This window comes from Aplidium turbinatum, chromosome 6 (genome assembly GCF_918807975.1).
Source record: "Aplidium turbinatum chromosome 6, kaAplTurb1.1, whole genome shotgun sequence".
In the NCBI taxonomy this organism is placed as follows: domain Eukaryota; kingdom Metazoa; phylum Chordata; class Ascidiacea; order Aplousobranchia; family Polyclinidae; genus Aplidium; species Aplidium turbinatum.
Window position 1 is genome coordinate 11,122,683 of NC_137477.1, and position 24,473 is coordinate 11,147,155.

Below are 24,473 nucleotides of genomic sequence, written 5' to 3' on the forward strand. Positions count from 1 at the left end.
TATCATCAAGTGTTCTCTTTTTGTAGAAGGTGAAGACAATGACGCACCTAACTTGATTTCCCATTTTCCATGTCAGCATGCATTTTGAGTAGCACATTGTCAATTGTGACTTTTTTCCTTGCATACAATGTTAAAAATTTGAGCAAACAATCTGTCTAAAATTTAAATGCTGTTACAAAATTTGCACTTCTGCTTTCCTAAAATACCTGCTCTGAAATAATCAAGACACGAGTAATTCAACTCGTATCAGTCGACTGGACTGCAGATTTACCAATCGATTTTAAAGAACATTTTCTCATCCTAATATAGGCTACCGTATGTAATGAAAAAAATGAATGAAAGAAATAAATAAACTATAAGTATTACAAGAAATTCAGACAAACGATAAAGGGAGTTTAAGTGTTAACATTTGTCCAAATCATTGAACCGTACCGTTCAAACTAAGGCTTGTCGAAGGTCTTTTGTATAACTTAACAAAAGCCTGTCTTTTTTGAGATTTTCAAATTAGACTAACTGGATTTTCATGGAGAACATAAAATTGCAAGTCATGACGTCTTTTTGCTAAAATGATACAACAGCATGTTAATCGAATTTCAAAATAATGAAAATTTTAACAGAGATAGAACATTTTAATACTTCTGCCGAATAACAAAGTTTTCCAAGATTTTGTTTCGATAAATCATCACTAAATTGCGGCCTACTAAACACCAAGATTTAGGGCAGTTCCAAAAAAAAAAATTTCGTTTTATTTGAGGAAAAATAAATGTCATGCCTTGGTTTCATTTCATATCGAAGGAACAGTATACTTCATTATAAATTCGAAACGATTTCTCATTCATTCAGGCACAACGATTGTAGAAAAACTTTGGTTTAACATAATATTCAACAGTAGTTACTATGCATTTGCATTATAATTTATTCGACGCTAACTGAAGCAATTTCGGATACGCCTACACTTTTTGCTTTAGTTTTTTTTTGCTTTATTAAATGAACTCAAGTTTTTGTAGAAAAATGCCATTTTTTGTTGACTAAAGAATCAGCTAATTTTTAGCTTCTTACCATTACAAGGAAAATAACACTTGTCCAATATCCCCAGACAGCAAATCAATCGTTTTTATTGATTCAACGTCTACGGACGTAAGAAAACGTTTGATTACTTGTCTGGAACAACAAAGGTATAAGGAAAAATATGAACAGTGAGACGCTCAAGACTAGCATATTATCAAAAATAAAAACAGATATATAGTAAACTCTCAACAAAATTGAAAAACAGTATAAAAAAATAATAACATCATTATAATTCAGCAGCAAATATTCCATGTATTCATTTTACACTCGGATTATTCAAGGCATTTTTTTTGTCTTGTTTATTCAGCATTTAATAAGCCGGAGTTGGAGTCGACCAGTTATAAATCGAGGGGTCGGAGTTTTAGGGCTATATTTTTCGCCCTTCTCCACAGTCCATGGTATTGTTTATAAATAGATATTATGCAAGTTAGCGAATCTGGTATATTTTCAGTTGTTATGATCAATCATTCAGTAGCACCCTAAATGAAGCTTTCTTGTGAAATTTTTAATTTTCCGTATTGGTGTTCAGTGGACACTTTGAATACCTGGAACATACCTCTACAAGCGTACAACGTACTACAATGCGCACCAAAACAAGCTTTCATACTATTTCATTTACTTGATACAACTCCAAATCATCAATGTAGTCAACATGACACCACAAAGGTACAACACTACAAAGCTGTGCAACATGCACGGCGATTATTGAAAGCATAGCTACCACGTTGTGGAAACAAGTAACCAGTGCAATATTGCAGACTGCAACACAACATTTCATTAATGACAAAAACATGGACAACTCTCTCTAAACTTGGGCTCAGCAATTTACGAATTTAGTGCGCACTATGTGCGTCTTTTGTGCGATTACAAGTCTAGAAGACATATGTGTCTTTGTGAACTTGACCGAGATTCGGCTTCTGTCTACAAGGAATTATGAAAATATACTAAAGAATGAAGTTATTATTTTAAGTTGATTTGAAACAACATTTAGTTTATGCTGAGCACCACGAGATGTCCGCGAACGCTTATTCGTGACATTGTTTGAATCATCAACTGAAATTAGCTGTAGCTGATGCAATAGTTTTTGTTGGGAGATTTACCACAGGCATCTCAACTGCAAAGATGTGCGTACTCGAGCAACCACTCGCGATCTCACAAGTTACAACGGGAACTGTCTTGCATCAGCATAGCAGCTGAGTTCATATGAAGTTGACGTAAAATATTCTGCGTATGCTGGGTTGCGTCTTCATATCGTGCTGTTAATGCACTGTGAAACAGATTCCTAGCCTTGCAGGCCTATAACAACCTAACACTCTTGCGGAAAAAATGTTAAAGAAACAGATCAGGCTAGAAACGTTCAAACTAAAAACAAAAATCAGTAAAGAATTTTGAAATTATTGTTAAGTTAGAATTGTGGTCGGCTGTAATCGAAGTTTTGTGATGAAAGATCCGTAAACATCATTGGATCAGCTGCTCGCGTATGAAATGATAGTGCTACCATTCACAAATAGTTATACAGACCCATTCATCGGGTGTAGACTCTAAGAATAAGCTTTCAAAGTTAAATGTATGAACTGAACTCGGATTTGTGCAGAAACTGTTCATCGGCTCAAACCAACATTTTGAGTTTTTTAATTATCTTGATGGCACCATCGCGTGACCAAATGTCTACCAATTCAGTTGATAGGCCTATGATTAAATTCTTCTCAATCTAGCAGGTTTTCTGAAATTGATACATTCTTTATTCTCTGTGTCATACCACCAGCTGTCCAAAGACTGTATTGGGGTAAAAGTTTTGGATCTTCCAGTGATTGCGGCTTTACACAAGTCGCAATAACCTAAAGTCCTGTTTTTCAGCAGGATATGATAGTTGGGAAATTTACCTGTCAATTCTTTGAATCGTTTTCTAGCATCTTTTCTAAGAAAACCGTTCTCGCCAACTGTTGTCAAAATTTTGTCCATTTCTTGCAAATCCAATCTCCACTGAAAGTACTTCAAATACTCAGTATCATTCTCATTGACGTAATTAATGTAATCCACAAGTTTCTTTATATCTTTTCCAAAATCTTCGACAAATATGTAAGAATTTGGAGGAACATCTCGAATAAGGTCTTCACGTTTCGGTCCCCAAACAATGGGAATAGCCCCGCTGACAATAAATAAGCAACATATCAATCAAGAGGAAGCAACATTATTGTTCACTTGTGCCATCAATCTTTTATCATAAGCATTGTAAGCTAACTTGAAGTATTTTTCCACTGAATAAGTTTTAATACATATAGACCTACTACACACCATTTTTAAGCGGAAAGTGAAACAAAAGGAGCTCCCAGCTTCACATTTTCCTTTTTAAAGGCATAGGCAGAAATGTAACTGAAAGTTTTTATAAAGTAGCTCACAAGAGTCCCGCTATATATGCTTTTAGTGAAACTTTTCAATGCCTTTAAATGTTCCATTTACAATATCCTGAGGAAATATCCCATAGCCCTGCACATCATTCTATCACCTATTCGAGCTTACATAAGTTAAGCGCACTCATTCTTTTGCCATATTTTTGTTTTTCCGAAACTACAATAGTTTTGAATTCTCATATCAATACGCACAAAACACAAAAAGCAATTTTCTATGTTATCTAATAAATGCATATATCTAGGAATCCATGAATTGTAGCAATTTTAGGGTACGCTATACCTGACAGCTCATTTTTTCAGGCGTGATATGGTTTTATGTTTGTACAATAAGCTACAGTCTATTGAAAGTTACACAGCCAGGTTCACATTACATAACTTTCCCAACTTCCTAAGCCTGTTTTTACTCTTTGGTATAATTTAATGGAAATCTTTATTCTCAGACTAAACGCTATGGAGGTTTAATCCTGTCAGTATCGAATGCATGTATAGACTGTAGAGGTTTTGAGCTACTGACGACGGACATCTAGATGAATTTCCTTCACAAAGTGCTATACCTGTATATCCCGTTGTCCCAAAACTTTTCCGTTATATAACCTCTGCAGTGAAACGAGTTCTCGAAGGAGAGATAAAATTTGTACAAACTCATCTTTTTGAAAGCAGCCCTGCTCCTGAATGGGGGGAACATGCGGCGGTCGGGTGTGCACGAGCCATATATATCCACATCCAATCCAAGCTAAATTCAGCGTAAAAAAGATGAAAAGCAACAATTTTTTAGCAAACTAATATAATGTATGCAGCAGAGAAAGTAGCTTTGTAGTTCAACCCTGCCATAACTCTTAGCCGTTAGAAATTTTAGGCTTGGTTATAGGCTATTATAGCCTACTTATTGACATCAGTACGCAAAATCGGGTAGCACACACAAGCCTATAGTCCAACATACGCTTACATTACAATCACATTTTTAGAACTAAACTCCTTTGTTAAGTAATAATTCCTTACAGTTGTCTTGTTGACCATTGTGGATAATTGCATACAATGTCAAAATTGCATGCGTAGCTGCCTATAACAACATTACATATCGAAGTAAAATCATTAAAAAAAAATAACATTTTTTTTTCCTTTTGGGACTCTCCGAAGCTGCTGTCCGGCCTGTCTGAGAACCGCTGATTTACATTTTTACCATTTCAGATTATCGAATGCCGATGTTACCAGGACTACAGCGAAAGGCTACTGAGAAGCAGGCAGTCTTTGGTCTTATTCTCCAAGACAAGCCAACTTATCCATTTGAAGACAGAATATAGAACAATCGATGAAGATATGGTTGGGGTCTGTTCCTCAGCACCATAATCGCAAAAGGATTTACGCATCACTCTCCATTTGTGCATCATTGAGCATCAAAGCCTGACACAAGTGTAAAGACAATTGAAACAAAATCATGTAGGAACAGGCCAGCAGGCCAGGTGTCAGCATGAAGGAACCTGGTGGTATTTAACTTCTGTTTTCATTTTCATTTAAGGTCCACCCGATTAGCTGCAGAGATGCTTTGTTTGTCAGCTTCACTGGGGAAAAGTTGAGCGGTAAACAAAAAGGCATAAATGAAAAACTGATTTACTCTTAAACAAGAACACAGACTTCATAAACATGGAAGCTCAACCCAACCTGCACAAGGTTCATAATGTAATTGTAGCGATAAGACGCTCCGGTAGTTATATGACAATCCCTAGCCATCCAAAGCACTGTGTGACGTTTGGATGACATCATGGTTGCGACGTCACGGTGGAAAAAACTGATGAAATGACTAGAAGCATCTTGATGACGATAATGGATGACATCGAGATAGTTGAATGGAATCGTCGAGTCCAGCCTGGAAGTTCAAATAATTGAAGATAAAAAAATAATACCGGAAAGTTATTTCTGGAAAGAAAAGCGACACCCAACTCAATTCACAAAATGCATTTGCAATGGTAGCCAAACGTTAGACTGGATACTAAACAGGACCCCTTGGTCGTCAAAGCTATAAAATATTTTTATAATAAAAACTATAGTTTTATACAATATCCATATACTGTATCAGTATGTCATACTATATCTATCTCAGCTTTTGAGTTACATATAACCAATTTTCTTCCCTTTAAATTCCCTGACGATGAAAAACACACACACCCTGATAAACTTAACCCTATCTTAATACGACCTGTTTTTGTACGCGGAAAGCACGTCAAGGGCTATCTTGGCCTCGTGCTAATTAATCTCTAATAACGGGAGCTATGAAAATCACAGAGCCAAAATATTTTACAAGATAATTGCCATGTGTATTGTGCGTATAGAAATTAAATTTTTATCCAACAAATTTATTGAAATAAATTGTTTGAGATGAAAAAGCGTCAGAAAGTCGGTTTTTATGTTAATTTCCCGAAAATAGCTTCAAAATTGAAATTTTTGAGTTATAACATAAAGTAATAAAAACTAAACAAAAAATTACTTTTGCTCATAAACTTTTGCTCATAAAATAAGCCATTTTAGGCGTTTTTCAAAGTAATTACACTAACATTACCATATATATAACTAGCATTGCACGAAAATATCTAGTCACCTGAGACGAAATGCTTACTGTGAAGGTCAGGAAGGTAGAAAAATGACCATTTTAGGTTTAGAAAGTTCGCAAAGAATAAAAACTAAAAGTCAAGAAGTTTCATATTTCTAGCATATTTCCTTCAGTGAAATATTTCACTACTAGAGTGGGGCATCCTCATAAAGCCTCGTGTCGCTACAGATAGGGTTAAATACAATGAATGTAGATGACTCAGCGAAGCAAGCCAGAAAACTCTGTAAAGACGTTTTGGGAAACTGGCACAATGACGAAGGATATCTTCCCCTAAATCTGGTGATTATATCAGATGTTTAAAATTTTTACAATAGCTTATGTGTAACTTCTGACCAGGGCTGGAAAAAATGTTTAGCTTCCCGGGAATCTGTTTTTTAACGAAAAAATTTCCCACAGCTTTCAATCACGATAATGACGTCATAATTACACCGTTTACAGTTTTCCGGCGAAAAGCCTCACTCAAATAATATATTGTAGACGGCCATTTGTAGCCTCATAGTTCCAATAAACAGTCTTACTGTAGTATCGTATTTTATTCGTAAGTAGGCACGACGCACTGTTTTTGCCTGATGTGCCCACTTTGTTTGGAATAAATTGGAACAACAATAGGCTTAATTAATTCGACGCCGCATGCTTACAAATTAGATCCACTGACTCACCGACCACCGTGTGAATGTCATGAAACAATACGACATCACGAGCCGCTTGTTACGTACTTGACAATAACGGAAAAACCTAGAACATCACACAACTCAGGCGAAAGAGAAATTGAAAAAAGAAAACTAATCGGAAAAAAATGATGGTTTGCGAAAATGAGAGAATTGAAAGTAGTTGCTTTTAGCGCCATAAAACTCTCTTTCGCAAACCATCATTTTTTCCCGATTAGTTTTCTTTTTTCAATTTTCTCTTTCGCCTTAGTTGTGTGATGTTCTAGTCGTTACCGACAATAACAACGCTTCATGTTCGAACGGGTTGATAGTAGCCTATGTGCAATGTACATGAATAGCATAAGCAATTACGAAAAGCGATATAGGTATATACCACAAAAAACTGCCAGACGGCTGAATGCATAAGTTTCGTTGAGTGTGAACACAAGACATTGCGAAAATTACTTCTGTATACTTCTGTAACCGACAAAACAACCGGTCCGCTACACGAAGAACAACGAAATGCGTTAATTAAATTGACAACAAAATCAAAATTAGCCTACGATGCTAAAACAGCTGTTTTTGTAAATCAAAGAAACCGCAAGCAAGTTTTGCCCATGCGAAATTACTACAAATACACTACCGGGACATAAAAGATGGGGACGATTTCTTGTTGTTTGGTTTATCTACCACAGTCGTGACCACAGTAGACACTTTGTACATTTTCGAGCGAACGTTATTAGACTAGTACTAAAATGTCATAGTTTTCTTTTGAAATGTAGATTAAGAGCCTGTTTCACGATGCTGTTACACTTGCTTATGTGTGGCCCATTCCAGTGAATGAGCAGCTCGTCGCTAACATCTTCATTTTTTTTTGGATGTTTTTGAACCTCCGCAAACATTTCGAATTTTTTCAATCACACTTCCCAATTCCCGTGCAGGCCTCGAAATTCACGGCGGACATGTCCGCCGTCACAGCATGTGATGTCCGCGGCAAGTACCATTTAGATCGGTCATATTTGCCCGCCGAGAAATAACACAGAAACTAGCGATACACATCGTCATTGCATAGCACGAACGTCGAACAATTGTTGCGAGAATATAATTTCCCTTGCATTCTAGCGCGCATCTAGAAAATGTGAATACTGTATCCCCTTCTTCCATTCAAGCAGGAAAACTTTCGATTTTTACGTTGCTTCAACGATTGATGACATTGAATCAGCATAACAAAGTTCGATTTCCGGACACGTTTGTCCGCCGCCAACAAAACCAATTTCGAGGCCTGCCCATACTTTTTACGACGCTTTCGGGCGGACTACTGCAATATATTTGTGCAATTTAGCTAAGAACATGTTCAGCTCTGAGGTACAAGTTGGAGTTCGTAAATACGCAGTGATACAAATCAGTGTCGGAACTGCAATGTGTCAGCAAATTACGATGGCGGTTGACGATGAATGAAAGACGTTAGTAACGTGATTTTTACGGTAAAAATTTTCCGCAAACCGACAAATTTCCCGGGAATGTCATTCTCGAATTCCCTATTTTTTCCAGGCCTGCTTCTGACATTAAGTTTTGCCAAGGTTTTAGCCTGGTTGAGTGAGCATAGTAACCCTATTTCAAGTGTATGCGTGGCCAAAACCTTCACAGGTTCAATCAAGAGTTCGCTTAAGCTTGCAAAGATAGGAATAAATTTTCAGTTACTACCAACTTAAACTTATCAGACACTAAACCAGCACACCTCCTATACAGTGGCCGTATTTCGTCATGAAGGTAAATTAGAATAGATAAATCTGAAGTTTACATGCAGTTGCAACTGACCTGTATGTCATTGTGGCGTTAAAATAACCCGGTGGTATGTTTAATGACTGATGAAGTGGACTACGAATCGTTGCAGGACTTTCTCTGCAAACCCACAAGTACAACTGCCTGTCCTTCCTAGACAGGAGCCAGTATTAAATTTTTGTAATTGCAAAATAAAATTTGTGTCGGCTAAAATGTATGTATAGCTACAAGTAGGCTACATTGCCAATGGGTACTATTTACTTTATAGTACATTGTCAGAGACAAAAGGAGTTATGCTACCACCATGGTATTCAGCTTGACCAGGCTCGAAAAAAATCAACCATACAGATCAAACACTAGAAAGCATGTTTTCAGTGCTTTGACCAAGTTTAGTGCCATTGCAATGTGATTGATTTTTGGTTTGAGAACCAACGTTCGTAGATTTCTTTAAATATAATTCAAGTTGTTAGCAAAGCAAAGGAGGGTAGAAGAAAAAATGGCTGTAACCTATCAATTTAACTTTGGTTTTCAGTTTTATTTTCGATCATGAAAACAAGAAGTATTACTTGGCATGACATAGTAGGGGTGTAGAAAAGGGTAGAAACGACAAAGCACAAACATAAAAGCGTGCTCAAAAACAAAATGAATCATTAAATACCAAAATTTAGCACGGTTGCAACCCCAGGATGATAGGCTACTATATACAGAAAAGTGATATTTCTATAAGAAAACGGAAGATAGAATGATATAAAAACATCTGTAGAGGCCACCCATCAGTAGAGATATATGACCGAATCACGATAATAACATTTGGGTTTTATAAAAATTTGCATGCTCGCAAGACAAGGTCTTTTTGCTCCCCAGTATAACCACTAGGGTGCCACAGGCGCCCTCATGTGACCGGAATCACCTGAACTTTTTTTCTGGTGTGACATTTCACATATTAAGGCACTTTGCAAAGTTTGATTGAGATTGGACAAAAATTGGATGTGCAGATTGAAAACGAAAGTCTAAACTGAAATACAGTAAAATTAGGGGATTTTCCTAGTTTGAACATCAGTTTTTTTGCTATTTCTCATCTTTTTCTAAACATTGAAACAAGGTAAATTCAAGAATTAGGTTAGGAGACCAGTGCCAGTATGTCAAGATCTCATTGAGGTCAAGCATGACAGCTCGGCGCCTGTTACATTGATTCACCATCTTGCAACATTGAATCAACATAGCTGGCTTGACCTCACTCAGGGTCTTGGAATAATGGCCTAAGTATTTCTTCTTCTGTTGAATCAGTGTTGCAGCGCCCATAAATTGCCCTAAAAAAATGCCATCATGAAAGCATCTCAACTGGAAAAGTTAAAGAGGTTTCTACAATTTACAGTTTATTTCTATGTATCATGGTGGTTTACATCCCCCATTAGCTGTGATGCTCCGCTGAATGACCTACAATTATTACAAGCATTGTCTGCATACAGAGAAATTGATTCAACAGTTTCTCAATGTGCACTCAAAGCTTTTAAGAAACATTTGTGGTATTTAACAGAAGAAATGATTCCATTATCACTATTTAGTGGCAATATTTCTAATGCTGACAAAGATGCAATTTCTCAGAAATTGCAACAACAACAGAACAATAATGGGATTTTCCTGAAAAGATGTGGAATTGGATTTGGAAAGCCAATTTTTCCAGATGTCACTGAACTTAGTGAAAATGCTTCCCTGCCTGATTTTGTCGGTCCCGATTCGTGGAACTTTTTTCATCTCATGAAGACAAACTCCTCATTTCTTTCTAAGTCATCCGATGAGTGGCATGAAGAACAATCATATGTTGAGGCGAAAAAGAAAGTTGATGCTTTCAGAGTCGTTAATGATGCCGCTGAGCGAGGCGTCAAGTTGGCCCATGACTTCTTGTCAACTTCAAACCTTGAAGAACGCTACCAAAACATTCTCCAAGTAGTCGAAAATGCGAGGAAGGTATTACCTAATCAACGTACTCGACAACTACAGTCTGAGGGCACATGGTTTTTAACCATGTAATTGTCAAAGTACTGACTGTATAACTCCATAAAGTGTTGTCAGCTTACACAACGTTGCAATCAGCATTATTTGCAGCCTGTCATAGCATACCAGTAGTCTATTATGCCGCATTTTACTTTGTAATTAGATACTAGATAGTTGTGTGTTATTAATTGCCATTTTACCTTTCCATTTCACTATTATTGCAAGCGTTAAAATAAATGTAGGCCTCCATAAATTTTACGCTATTGTGATTTTGTTGTTAAGTATTTTTTTTTTTTTTGTTAAGTAGTGGATGTCTGGACTCTAAGCATTGTGCTTTGTGTTTATCTTTCTGTGTTACGTTTTTACTGACTATGTTTACTTGTTTAGTGCGTAAAGATCCAAATTTTTGTTTTTGAGTCCAAGTTCCGTACAAATATAGCTGAGATTTTGATCTTCAAAGACCAAAAAGTTTTCAATAAACAAAAACGATTAGTTAATGATTTCACTTTTGATTCTTCAAATGCTGTAGTAATTTCATCTCAATAGGCATTTTCTTTACATGAATCTTTTTTTATAATGCATGAAACCTCATATTTTTAGGCATTTTTTATAAATTGTTGAACATATACAATTGACACAATGGTCTGTACGATTGTAAATTAGCAAGTAAGTTCACCAGAAAGTGTTCGAAGTTCAAATACTCCGTAACTGAGAAGAAATGTCTGAGTTTTGATGATCTAGAGAGGATTTTACTATTGAAGTTGTGCAAATTTACCTTTAAAAACTTTAAACTTAATCTGCACGTCCAAATTTTATCAAAACTTATTGAAATTTCTCACATATGCTTTTTTTACCAAGTGTCACATATAAAAAAAAGTTCAGGTGTATCGGACGCAATTTTATTTTTTGAGAGGCGCCTGTGGCACCCTAATAACCACCACTGATAAATTCCTTCGGAGTTACAAGACAAAACGATTTATGGAAAGCAAAATTCATCTTATATAACTCGCACCTTTTATTAGGATCTGGAAGATGCTGCAAATGCTTATAAAGAAATACAATGATGTCACTCTTGCTCTCCATCCGATGATCCAAAGTGATCAAGCACTCGCCACATTTCGTCTCTAACGTTGGTTTCAAGCGCGAAGTCGGATAGTTCCACAACAATATGATTGGACGTCTACAGATCGGGAAGTAAACAATGATATTTTTCCATATATCCTACGGCATACAAAATATTGAGCAGATTATGAATGTGCACAACAGTGTTGCTACACGCGCTTTAAATTTTCATCTCAACAGCTTCTTTTAACTAATTAATCAAAACTAATGAGAAGCAGCTTTTTTATAAACTCATCATTGTTGTGATTGCTTACACCTGTATAGAATGCGCTAACATGGAAATGGAAACTTTAAAATAAGACGTTGTCGTCTCTTGGCCCACCCACCGCTTTGTAACTGTGTCTTAAAATTCCGGTGAAGTCGATATCTATCCATGCGCAAAAGAAAAAGAAAATTTGCACGCGTTACTGCCCAACGTGGTATTTATGTTACGACTCATTGCACAGTTGCACACCCAGCGATAAAAACAAGTTAGGACCAAGTGAACGTAGATGTGTTATCCAGTCCACGTTGGATTGAAGGTCGTTTTCACAACCAAACGTTCTTCAACTACTTTATCGCATTTCAAGCACTATTGTGTAAAAGTGAAAAATGTATCAACTACAACGTATGCTGCACATCAGCAATTATTGCAGGCCATTGCAATACCACGTTGGTATATGGCTACCTAAAGATACGGCCTGATTTGTAATATTTAGCAAAAATTTCGAGAGTTTGCCAACTTTGGGCGAATGTTTAAATGAATTTTTCTAAAAATTAGATTTTTACGCCTTCTTTACTGTTTTCGCCAGACGACACAATAGGTTTTAACATCATCAGATGTTGAAAAACAAAGACAATTTGATTTCGAAGATTTGAATCAGACTGTTAATTTTTTAATAACAGTCTGATTGAGCGTTTTTCCACTTATTTTTTCTCATTTGCTACTGCTTCCCTAAGCCAACAAAAAGCTTTTATATCATTAGGAGACAGTAAAAAGTAAAAACGTCTCAGAAAATGTCAGTCAAACACTAGCAGTAGCGGTAATCAAAATCTGCAAAATGTGACAAGATTGGTAGTATCCACTTCACGGTATTAGGTGAACTGCAAAGCTTCTCAAAACAAAAACGATGCGAAAATCCAAATATGTATTTCGTTTTGTTTCGACGCTAAAATCATCAAGGATTTTTTTAAATTAAGTTTTTTGTGAGAAATTTCAACGTTTTTGTTTAAAAAAAAAATCTCGTTTCCAACACTCTTAAAAATAACTATTCAGAAAGCTTGCATAAAAACTCCATTAAACCCAGCTAGCAAAGCTTTTCTAGCTGGGTTTATAGACATTTGTAGACGCTGAATCAATGTGCAAAAGACGTTAAAGCAACGCATAAAGACGTGGTTTCCGACTAAAAAAAGTACAAAAAATTTGGGGTTTTTACGGCCAACGCCACATAGTTTTACGTTACGTAAAATACAGAAATAGGAAAATATTTTCTATTTGAATAAGGACCTTCTGCTGATCCCCCTTTTAGGGCAAAACAAGCCATTGAGATTTTAGAAAGTAATAAATATATTTGATGAAGTAGGAAAATATATTGTGCTTTACAGGAAAATCTCTCACTTATCCGGAGGAAGACTACTTCGTACTTGGTCTGTCACTGCGTAAACGGTTTTGGGAAAATCTGAAAACACAATGCAGAAATTTACTTTGGTGTAAAAAAGAAATACTGTACCATGCTGAAGGAAATCTGTTCCGCATATTTGTAAGCTTATCTTGAAACTCGAACCTGTTACTCGGCAACTTTTTTACAGCTTGGGTATCTTTGAAAACCTACAGGAGCAGCATTTCGCAAGTCTATGCTCCTCCCATTTGCATAATTGAGCTGTATGTAAATTGTAGATGTAAAAAAATTTCAAATAAAACTCTTTACAACGATTTTCATTTTCTAATGGAACCTTTAACCCAATGTTGCGTTGAAAGCAATCATTTGATTAAATGTAAGATTCAGATCTATGAAAGTGATGACTCTTCAGACTTCCGTTGCAATGAGGTTGCCACAAACTTGCATTTGAATTCTTGGGTAAAACGTAGGCCTATATAATGAACAACTTATGGTATGCAGGGCTTCCCAAACTTTTTTGTTCGCAACCCCTTTTAATATTTTAAAATTTTCCGCAACCCTTTACAGTTGAAATGATAAATAGTGCTAAATATACATTTGTGATATTCAAAAGCTAATTCCAACGAAACTACAGCAAAAATAAGCTACTGGTAGTTGAAACGTGCTACTTTACACGTAGCCAGGGCCTCCGAGAGAAATCAGCACTGGTCGGGAAACAACACGAACAATGGGCCCCATAATATTTTTTAGCAAATATACAAATAATTTGTATCTTGCGTTGCATGTTCGTGTTAAACTGAAATTTGCCTACTTTAGCAAACTATTTTGTCTAGAAAGCTTTGTAAACACACAATAGACCTACAGGCAACGAAAATAGTTCAACCAAGCATTATTTCAGGAGTGTCCGAACTTTTTCCCACGCGAGCCAAATTTGATAATAAGTGTTCGCGGGTCAACAGAACAGCCACAATAATTTTTCTGAAAACTGCAAGTTGAATTTATATGATTTTTGTATGTCTGCATGCCAAAAATAACACATTGTACAACAACAGCCGCGGGCCATACAAAAACGTCTCATGGGCCGGAGTTGGCCGCGGGCCGGAATTTGGACATCCCTGATTTAATTCAACCCTTTCTGGACTTTTTGCAATGCAAAGTTACGGATCACAGTATCAAATGATAAAATTTTGCGATGCCTGAATTGATGCACAACATGTATAGTTGGGCTTTTCAATCGGTTTTGAGTCATAGGCCTACTGGAGCGCAAACAATTCTTTACAAATTTCAGTAATTGCTAAAACCACGTTCTCAAAGCGCAACCGTTGGAGGTAGCTATCGGAACACAAAAAAAATCATAACAAAAGTATTTGGAAAAACCTTTCGAAAGTTGCAATCAATGATTCCTTGTGTAGAGATTATGGGGTGGTTCGTTCTGGTTTGCAGCTGAAGTTTGCTTTGTGGCTTTCTGTCAAAAGTACCAACTCATCCAAAATGTCTTGAAAAATGTCATTGTTGTAGCCTACAAATAAATTTGTCCACATATGCCCGCAACTGCACAACAAACATACGATGAAATTTTCATGGAACTTCAAACTCATCGACGATATGTTTGAGTTTGTTGATACATTTGTCAATTCCAACAACTATCGAATCCTTTGCAATGTACGGTAGAATACATTTCCTTCGAATGATTCAGCTAGTTAAGTGGAGTTATAAAAGCGTTCTGTCCTCAGGAAAAGAAAATCATTTTCTTTTAAATTTATAATTGCCACTGCAAGTTAAGCTTGCGAGTAGTAGCCTACTCTTCTCAGCTTTCTCTTACTTAGATTACATCTTCCTTTAATGTCCTAAAATTCATCAGTGAATCTTGTTTAGGACCGTAATCCACATAATGCAAAGCAGTCACAAATTTAAAACTGCTATAGTTGTAGGCTATTTCAGCATTGACTCAGCTTCCGATCAAGCTCTTGTTGGTTCCAACTTGATGCATTTAAGAAACGTCTTTAGAGCTTCAATTTCAAAAGGGTAATGTAAAGCATTGGGTTTGACTGCACCACGCCTTGATTACCCTCTCGAAGTCGATTTTCTTTGCAAGATGATAGGACAGCTTTCTTTAGATTTTTCAGAATTTTTCCTCTGACTGGGCTATAACTTTAAAGATGCCACAAGCTTACAGATAATCAATTACTCCAAAAATGGTAAGACATTTGAACAACGCTGTCTGTAGGCAACATTATCAGTTTCAACTAGATTTAGCCTAAGCAACAACATCCATAAACAAAAAACTCAAATAAAGAAAAAACTCACTACCTTCCAAAATCACATCATGAGAAGCATGACCAACAAAAAGGCTACTTGGCCACACGAAAACAGAAGATCTTTTAACTATGACAAAATTACATCTAATTGCAGCAATAATAAAATCAAAAGTTTTAAAACTGTTCGGCCACACTAAAAGCTCACAATTCGGAATCAGCAAAGTTTGCACAAAAGGAAAAGTAGAAGAAAAAAGAAAACGTGGCAGACAACCAAAACGATGGCAAGACAACATCCAATCATGGACCGGACTCAACTTCGCGACACTGGGCGAGCTGGCTCAAAATCGCCACTCTTGGAAGCAAATAACTCATGTTGATGCGCAATATGCTGCAGGCGGAGATGATGACTGATGATGATCCATAAACAAAAAATATACAGGATTTACTTTCTTTAATCGTGCTTGGACTGATACCTTTAACTTTTCCAGATAACTTATGTTGGATACAACATACTATGCCTGGCTAACGCAAATTTTGAAGTTAAGGTTCAGTTGTCAAGCAAAAATAGCTCCCGCTTAGCTAAAACAGCACCAGTTTTCAAGTTGAAACTATCAATACAATCGAAACCGTTCAGTGATACAGAAATCATGTCAGCTTCAGATTTTACGTCTTGAAGCTGTTCAACAGAACATCGCCTACCTTCACACGAAAATGATTTGTTCTTGATGAGAAGCATCGAGAGTGACATTTACAATGATTGAGAAATACTTAGAACTATGCACTTCATTTAGGAATCTGTTGATTTTTTAGTTGGTACATTTTTACTTTAGTACTAAAAATGGGCCCCCCATAAAAGTGCAAAAACAAAAAACTACTCGTTTTTCCCTTACAATGTTTTGCTAGGGTGGAAACTGGCCCGACTTACCCTCCTCTCGGAGCCACTGCACGTAGCCGATTGGAAACAAAATAAAACCGAAAACACATTTATTCAATGCAATGGGTGCGACTGCTTTTTGCTACAAGCAAATCCAGCCGTTGCTCAATATTTGTTACTGCTGGTCTCAAGGCGGCTTCAATGTTACTTCGTCTGGAATGGTATTTTCTTGCGATTGCCGTCAACTTTGAAAACGTTGACCCGCACATGTGGGCAGGGCCGGATTTAGCTAATGGGGTGCCCGGGGCACTTTCAGATCGGGGGGCCCCCTGAAAAAAAAATATTTTGCGCCTACGGCGCGAAAAACCACCTCTGCGTCTACAGTAGCATCAATCCAGCACTGCACAGCATTTTGCAGAAACTTCAAAGGCTGAAAGGATGAAAAAGTAACAAAACATCACATTTTTTCCACGTAGGGGGGCCATTCAAAAGTCGAGGGGCCCGGGGCACCTGCCCCCTCTAAATCCGGGCCTGCATGTGGAGATTAACGGTTACTGCTGAGTGAAATAAATATGGATATTCCGCTCCAATGAGCCAAAAAGTGTGAAACTTTTTTCAGAAAATTCAAGCCGCAACTTAAAGTCCGAAAATAGATCAGCAAGTTATTCCTGAGAATTGTAAAAGAGGCGCTCTGTGCTTTGTTTTTGTATTGCAAATGTATTGCAAAAAAATATCTAAAGGTCTTAGAATGTCCTGTTTACCTTAAAATCAGGGCAGAAGTTGAAATTAAAGTTAACCCCTCCCCATATTTCCATGCTTAACACGTCAAACGCTGTTGCATTAAAAAATTAAATGTTACAAGCGTTCAATCTCCAATGTCATATGATGACAACGAGCCAGGCAAGACTTTAAGAGCGAAATGCATTTTCAATAATAAAAACTGAGGTTGATAAAATAATCTTTTTACTGGCAGCGCACATTTCAAGCAGTTTGCCTGGGTGAGATTGTCATGACCAGAAAAGCTTTTTAGTTATTGTAGAGTAGTTATAGGTGACTTACCGTTTGTCGTTATATTATAAGTTCCGTTTTGCCAAAAATTCAACAAAGAATGTATGTTGCTCATGTTAAAAAGATAATAGACTACAGGAAATGCTAAAAACTGTGTGACTAATAATGCTTGCATCCACTTCATTTCAACAAACAGCAGCGCGACGGCAGTCCCCTCGGGAGCAAACAAAAGGACATGCAAAAACCCTCCAGCCGCACAAACTCCTTCAATCAAACTCTTGCAGTTTCCATGAAAAAGTCTTATAATCAAAGCCCTTTACAAGTTACAAAACTAGTTTGTCTTTGTTAGAAAGACTAACAATACTGTGGAAATGATCAAAATTAAATTCATGACAAGACATTAGCTTATTGAAGCACCAGGTTATTCATAAAAAAAGTCTTTTATAAGTTGGCTACAATAGCTGCTAATTGTTGAAATTATTTACCTACCTTGTGCTCATATAAATTTAAGGATATAGAAAACTTAAACGAATTCGTGTGCAATATCTTGGCCATTAGAACAATCATTTTTTTAAAAAGATGTGGCGCTCTTTAAATCCTAGTAGGCTAGTAACCATGCTGGTAACCATAATTCCATTTAGGACCAGTGCGTCCATTAGGGTTAAGAGAATTAAGCAGGCGCCTAGGGGCTAGCCCACAGTATTCAAGGGGGCGCAAAGCTTTCTTTTTCTTGTAGTTTAGCAAGTTTTTTTAAATTATTTTTCTTTGAATAAACCCATTTTCGTGTTTTGAATCTTGTCGCACGACCTGCCGGCTTCTATTTCAAGAGACATAAGAATAAGAAAGTCACACTGATGCTTTGCAACCACAAGTTGGGTGAGTTCAATTAGAAATACAAACTTTAAAAATTCAAATTTGTGGTTTTCTTGCTTATTGCCAAAATTGGTAAAATATTTGCTTTAAAGTAAACTTCACAAGTAAAATGCACCAGATACAGCGCAGTTAGCCTACACGCTGAACAAGTTACTCAAACTCATTCTTTCATCACAATACTGACATATGTGTTCACTTTTGGCTACTTTTGGATCATGTGTGCTAACATGAATGTTTCAGCTGTGTCACTCTAACTTTAAAGTAGGGTACGGTACGTTTACTTTCTATCCTTTTAGCCTGCCTACAGGTCTAGATTACAAAAGACTGACAGAAAAAATAATTTAGCTATTTGAAGATAAGTTCAATTAATCGACCTGTTCAATTTATCACACCAGTCAAAAAAACAACTGTATGACTTTCCCACAACTCCTAAACATGAGCTATTTCCATAGAAAACTGAGGAAACTGGCAACTCTACTGCAAAGCCACTTTCATCGTATTCCGTCACAATTATTTCTATGAGTAAATTTTGACCCTAAAACTGTGTTGCCAAATGCCGCTAAATTATAATAACTTCCTTACAGACAGACGCAAACAAAATTTTTCCCAATTGCAGTTTTATTTTATCAGCAATTTTCCTTCGCAAATCATGTTAGAGTATTTTTTCACCAACTTCAAAGTAGTTTTTTAAAATAAAACATTTTTTTATTTTGACTTAATGTTTTTTAGTAAGAAAATAAATATCATTACTGCTTATTACTGCTTATCACATTTTTGATTTTTGTTTTTTAATACTAATTTTTATAAGATAGCCTATCTTTTTTCTCTGAAAAATATTTAACCATGCTTCTTGTTTTGCTCTTCTTTCCCAAGTCTCAAAATTAGTCCAATTACAAGTTTTTGTCTGCAAATGTCCTGTAAACTATTGCAAATTGGAAATCTTTATAGGGCAACACTGACATGTTGGAGTTTGACGTTTACACAAAAAACAACTTTCACTGATATCGCATTTTTGGAAAAACTTCAACGTGGTCATAAATCCAACAAAGCAAAAAGTAAACGGTCAGAGTGAGAACTTTAATTTCTTCTGTTGTTAATATAGAACGGCATCAGTAGGCCTACGAAAAACTAGCACCACAAAAAAATAAATTCTGCAACAGACAAGAAGCAGCGAAAGGCTGTGTCACTAAACTGCTTTCCGTGTGCGTGGTTGTAAACCTACTGTATTTCGGCACCATAAGTCAGAATTGACCAATCAGAAAGCAGCAAACCGTTCACACTTCTTTCAGAAGGAAGAAACTTTTTCTTAAAATCACTCCATTATGAGATTAAATGGAGTCATATTTTTAAAATTTTGGCCTAGTTTGTAGCCTACTTGCACGATTTGAATTAAACTATTTTTGGGCTAACTAGCCTAATACCCTAATTTGAAGAACATCTGACAACAATGGGTGAAGTTTGAAAATTGAAATAACATTAGGCCAACTATTTGACTACCACACAACCAAGCCCGTAGCCAGCCGGGAGCCAGGGGCGGCCACGGAAAAAATACAATTGTAATGATTCAATTTTTTCGGCCCCTCCCCTAAAAAAGTTGCCCCCCCCCTTGCTCTGCGGTCTGGCTACGGCCCTGCACACAACACATCAAGAGTTTGAGCTTTTCAAACTTTTTTTCGAGAGGTGTGAACGGCTTAGCCTACTTCTCATTTTTCAGGCACGCTACTTGTCAGATTTATCAAAATGTGTTGCTGGAAACTGGAATGCTCAAGGAAATTTCAACATCATTGGCAAACATTGCGAGTTGTGAGAAACTTTATTTGCTAAATTTTTCTCAGCGAAAGTTCTTTCGGCCGCATAAAATCCTGCCTTTTAATGCAGGGGCGGATTTAGCTGATGGGGACCCGGGGCACTTTAAATCGGGGGACCCCCCGTGCAAAAATTTTTTTGCCCCGACGCGAAAAACCACCTCTACGTTTACAGTAGCATTAATCCAGCACAGCACAGCACTGCACTGCACTGCACAGCATTTTACAGAAACTTCAAAAGGCTGAAAAAAAAACACAAAGTCACATTTTTTCCACGTCGAGGCCCTTCAAAAGGGGGGCACCTGCACCCTCTGCCTCCCCCTAAATCCGGGCCTGTTCTGATGGGTCAAAACACTTTATCTTCCCCAGCGACCTTCAGATTACAAATAGTAGGCTACGCCTACCGTGCAATCCAACCCAACAAAGCTTTCTGCACAACACGTGCTGAAGTTATACAGAACCAGTCCAATCCCTCTTTATTATAAAATAAAAGTAGACCTACAATTACCATCAACCATAGGTGTATGGAGGGGTTAGTTTTTGGTGTGCGAAATTGTTTTTGCCCAAAAATAACTAATTGCATCCAAATAATTTGCACAGCCACCACACCTAGAAGAGAGATAGAAAAATAAACTTTTTTGTAAAAATAGTACAAAAATGGTTCTGCATTTAGGCTACAATCAACATTTGCCAATGCAACAAAGACAACAAGGTTATTGACTGAGAGAGTTGCTGTGTGGATAGCTTTTCTGACTTTGGTCTTCAGCAGTTTTCATCAAAATGTGTGCGGCCTGTACAAATGGGTGTCTCGATTGCAGTCGCCAAGGTTGCTCGTTTACTGACTGAAGCAAGTGAATGGGATTCGTAGCACGACGAGGAAGAGACAGGATCGCTTCTTCGTGACGAAGCTCAGTTGATTGGATGCCTGCAAAAACAGAAAGATTTCCTATTTTGTAGACCGCAAGGATCCAGTCACGATACGCAAAGCGAAATTTATGGCAACTTCAATTTGATGGCAGTGGACACTGTAACTGCAAACATGTGCGCAGTATTCTGCTGGAGCATGAACTAGCGCAATGGTGGCAATGCGCAAGGAGTCATCTCCGGCTCTCCAGCCAGAGTCGACTTGTCGCCTAATCAAAGTCAGAGATATCTAAAAATCTGTGAGCAAAGCTGTGCATGTTGAGATCTTTTTGTGTAGTGACTCTAAGTGTTGATGGTAGTCTAGGTAGGTGACCTGTCCAGGGCTACCTCCAGATATTTACGGTTTTGTCAGAAAAACAGTGTTTTTCCACCTGTGTTAATCTTGGGATCACACTTCGCTTCCCAGTTGTTTGCTGCTGTCGTCACTGTTTTGGTTTCGCTGAGCTTCAATTTCCATCTCTGGAGGTAGCCTATGCTGAAAGTGTCGACATATCCTGGTTTAGGGTCCTTGTTATTTTTTATTATGTGATTATAAATTATTTTTCATGCTTTATTATGAGTTTATGACCAGCAAGTTTTTACTGATCTAAAACAAAAAATTAAAAAATTACTTTATGGACCTACAAAATTGTCTAAACGGTTGATGCTTTTTGCGTTTTTTTATGTTTATAAAAACACTAAATCGAACAAAAAACATAAACATTAAAATTTCAACAAGCGAACAAAAGTTCAATAAGTGCATAAAAAATATTAGTAACCTCTCAAGCAGCCTACATGCTACTATTTGTTTAAGCAAATGCCCAAAAAGACATTCTTAACTGCAGACAATGGCCAATGTTTTGATGTTTTAACCAGGTTGCTTAAAGTAAAATTTATTTTTTTGCAATATCGATGATCAAACACGTCATTTTTTCAAGTACACAAAAAGTGATCTTGAAAGTAATCTTGATCTTCAAGATCACATTGTTTTGGGGATCTGATCTTGATTTTCAAGATCACTAAAGCTGGTGACCATGCCCATTTCTGTGCATATCCAGTAGCAGGTCCAAGGGAGCGATTGGTCACATGTTCCATTCAAAATGGAGAAAAACAGTTTCCTCGTTTTTGCAAAAAAATGCTCGCTTTGCTTGGTCTCATTTCATTGATCTGTCGACAGCGGCACAGCAATAGCTTATTTCCAGTAGTACTATTATTATGTAATATTTTTTACGTTATTAAAAATTTGGTGTCTCCTTAATTTTTTTCTTTATCCGCGATACTGAGTAGGCTATATCCAATATTACAACACATATCCCTCAGTCATAGGTTAGGTATTAAATATTTTCTCATCGAATCCTTGGAAAATTTTAGGTACCACAGTAACGCATTTGGAAAATCTACTGTTATTCGGTATTATAGGAAAGAATTGACCAATCAGAAGCAAGAAGCCGTTTACGTCTCCAAAGAGAAGAAAATTTCTCCTTGACGGGACCTTTTACAAATACGCTACCGGTAGGGGTCGGCAGGCTTAAAATTTTTAAAAGTGGTCCGTCAGACCGTCACTAAAAACATATTGGAAACCACTGCTTGAGTACAAACAGTGAACTGGTTGTTGACAAACATCACTCACCTCTATCCAACGTGTAAGAAATTGGGTAAGCGTAAATGCTGAAGGAAATGTGGCCGAAAAAGGGAACTGGCCACCCCATTCTCGTTAGTACCGAAGGCTTAGTTTGATAAGAACCGATTCTTTCATTTCCGAAAGCTCAGTAGCTGGGTATGGGACCACCTTTACCTTTACTTTACAAATAGTGAATGTATGTCTCTTGGCTGTTTAAGGTTAGTGTGGTCTAAAAATAAACTTGAAATGAAAACCGACATGGCTAGTTGTGACTTTCATGCTGTTGAAGCCTATGCTGAAAATATTATTCTTACAAAGTGGGAATCCTTACCAAATTTGTTTGAAAACATGAAATAATTTGCCATAGCTTTGTAAACGATTTTTTGGTTCTTCGTAATGAGCGAATTCTTATTTCCCACATGAATTTTGTACAATCAAGCTCCCGAAATCGTCTCAACTTTGAGTGCTCCATGTGTGAAGCTAAAGGCCACGCATTTCCAGCTAAGAATAATAAGAGTAATAAAGAGAGTGACCCTGACCTGACCTAGCCTATCTAAACCTCGGTTCTGGCTTCACAATGTTCACTTCACAATGTAGGAGAATCGCAGGTTACAGATTATACTAGGAACCATGTAGCCTACTGCAGAATGCAACCAAACGAATAAAATCAGTAAATAACATCAGTCAGGATTGGTCGTTTGTAAAATTTATTACTGTAACAAAATTTTTGCCATCGTATATGCGGCTTTGTCAGTATTTTCATTCAAATAGAAATATAAACTATTGTTTTACTGTATTCAACTAAAAAATTGTTTCTATTCAATAAGAATACTAACAAAACCGCCTTTACAGCATCGAAAACTTTTAGGCTAATAAATTTTATTAGTTGCCAACCTTGACAGTTTTTATTTCAGGATAATTAAGACTTGCAGGCAGGCCCGTAACTAGGGAGCGAAGCCCCCCTTGCAAAAATGTTAGCCCACCTTGGGAAGAATGATGTTAATTACCTCTTTTCGCTGACTTTTCAGTTTTATACCCGATTTTCTTGTGTTGTTTCATTGTTAACATTGTGTGTTTAATGGTGTGGTCGAATGTTGTGTTAAACAGACAGATTCGAGATTTATTGCTGGTGAGATCCAAAGTAGGCCTACAGTGCAGTGCATAGAGAAATAGTGCAGTTCCTGGCAGTAAAAGAGCTGAGTTTTCGAGGTACTTATGATAAAGTTGTGCATGAAGAACAAGGCCTGCTCATAAACTTGTTTAATTGCACCATGAAAAAAGATTCCAAGCTATGACAGATTGTCAAAGAAATCTCTAAAAGCCCTTAAAAACGAATTCTGTGCTCTGTTGATGAAAAAATACTCGGAATTTTGAAGCCGCCGATACCTGCCTCCAGATGCGCGAAACAGACATAAATATATATTCGTGTTTTTATTTGCGCCCATTGCGATAACATACACTGCGATCACAGATGCGATACAACAGACGACAGGAAGCAGCGAAGTGACATATAGTCTTCGAGTCAGCTGCTTCCCTTATTTTGGCTTGCCTTTAAGTGTCTTTCGCCGAGACACAGCCGCGTGCTCTGGAGCGGTGTCGAACCCACGTCCTTTCGAACGTCGTGCAGACGTTCTCACCACTCGGCTACGCAGCCCACGATGAATGAATCGTTAAAGTTGATAGACACTTCAATCAACATGATTCAATTACTACGTTGTCATGATGGATATGATACACTTCTGCAGGAATGCAACAAGTTTCATCATCAGATAGTTAAAAAAACAACATGATCATGAAACTGGTGAAGCACTGCTGCGACCTAAACTTAAGCGCACTCTAAATACACGCCTTACTGATATCTTGGTGATGGAAGAGTTACCAGTTGCTGCAGGAATGAAGGAGG

The 24,473-nt window shown here is 37.2% G+C and overlaps 1 protein-coding gene across 1 annotated transcript; it reads right to left on the reverse strand.

Annotated features, from left to right (window-relative positions):
• Positions 1–923: 923 nt before the first annotated feature.
• On the reverse strand, positions 924–22,658 carry LOC145772397 (4-galactosyl-N-acetylglucosaminide 3-alpha-L-fucosyltransferase FUT6-like). The gene is made up of 8 exons (XM_082584273.1): positions 22,580–22,658; positions 20,801–20,971; positions 13,228–13,288; positions 11,521–11,688; positions 8,550–8,666; positions 5,139–5,343; positions 4,034–4,212; positions 924–3,217 (listed from the first exon to the last, which is right to left on the reverse strand). Exons 1-8 carry the CDS (start codon positions 22,656–22,658, stop codon positions 2,764–2,766), a joined length of 1,434 nt encoding a protein of 477 aa, XP_082440399.1. The 3' UTR covers positions 924–2,763.
• Positions 22,659–24,473: the final 1,815 nt, after the last annotated feature.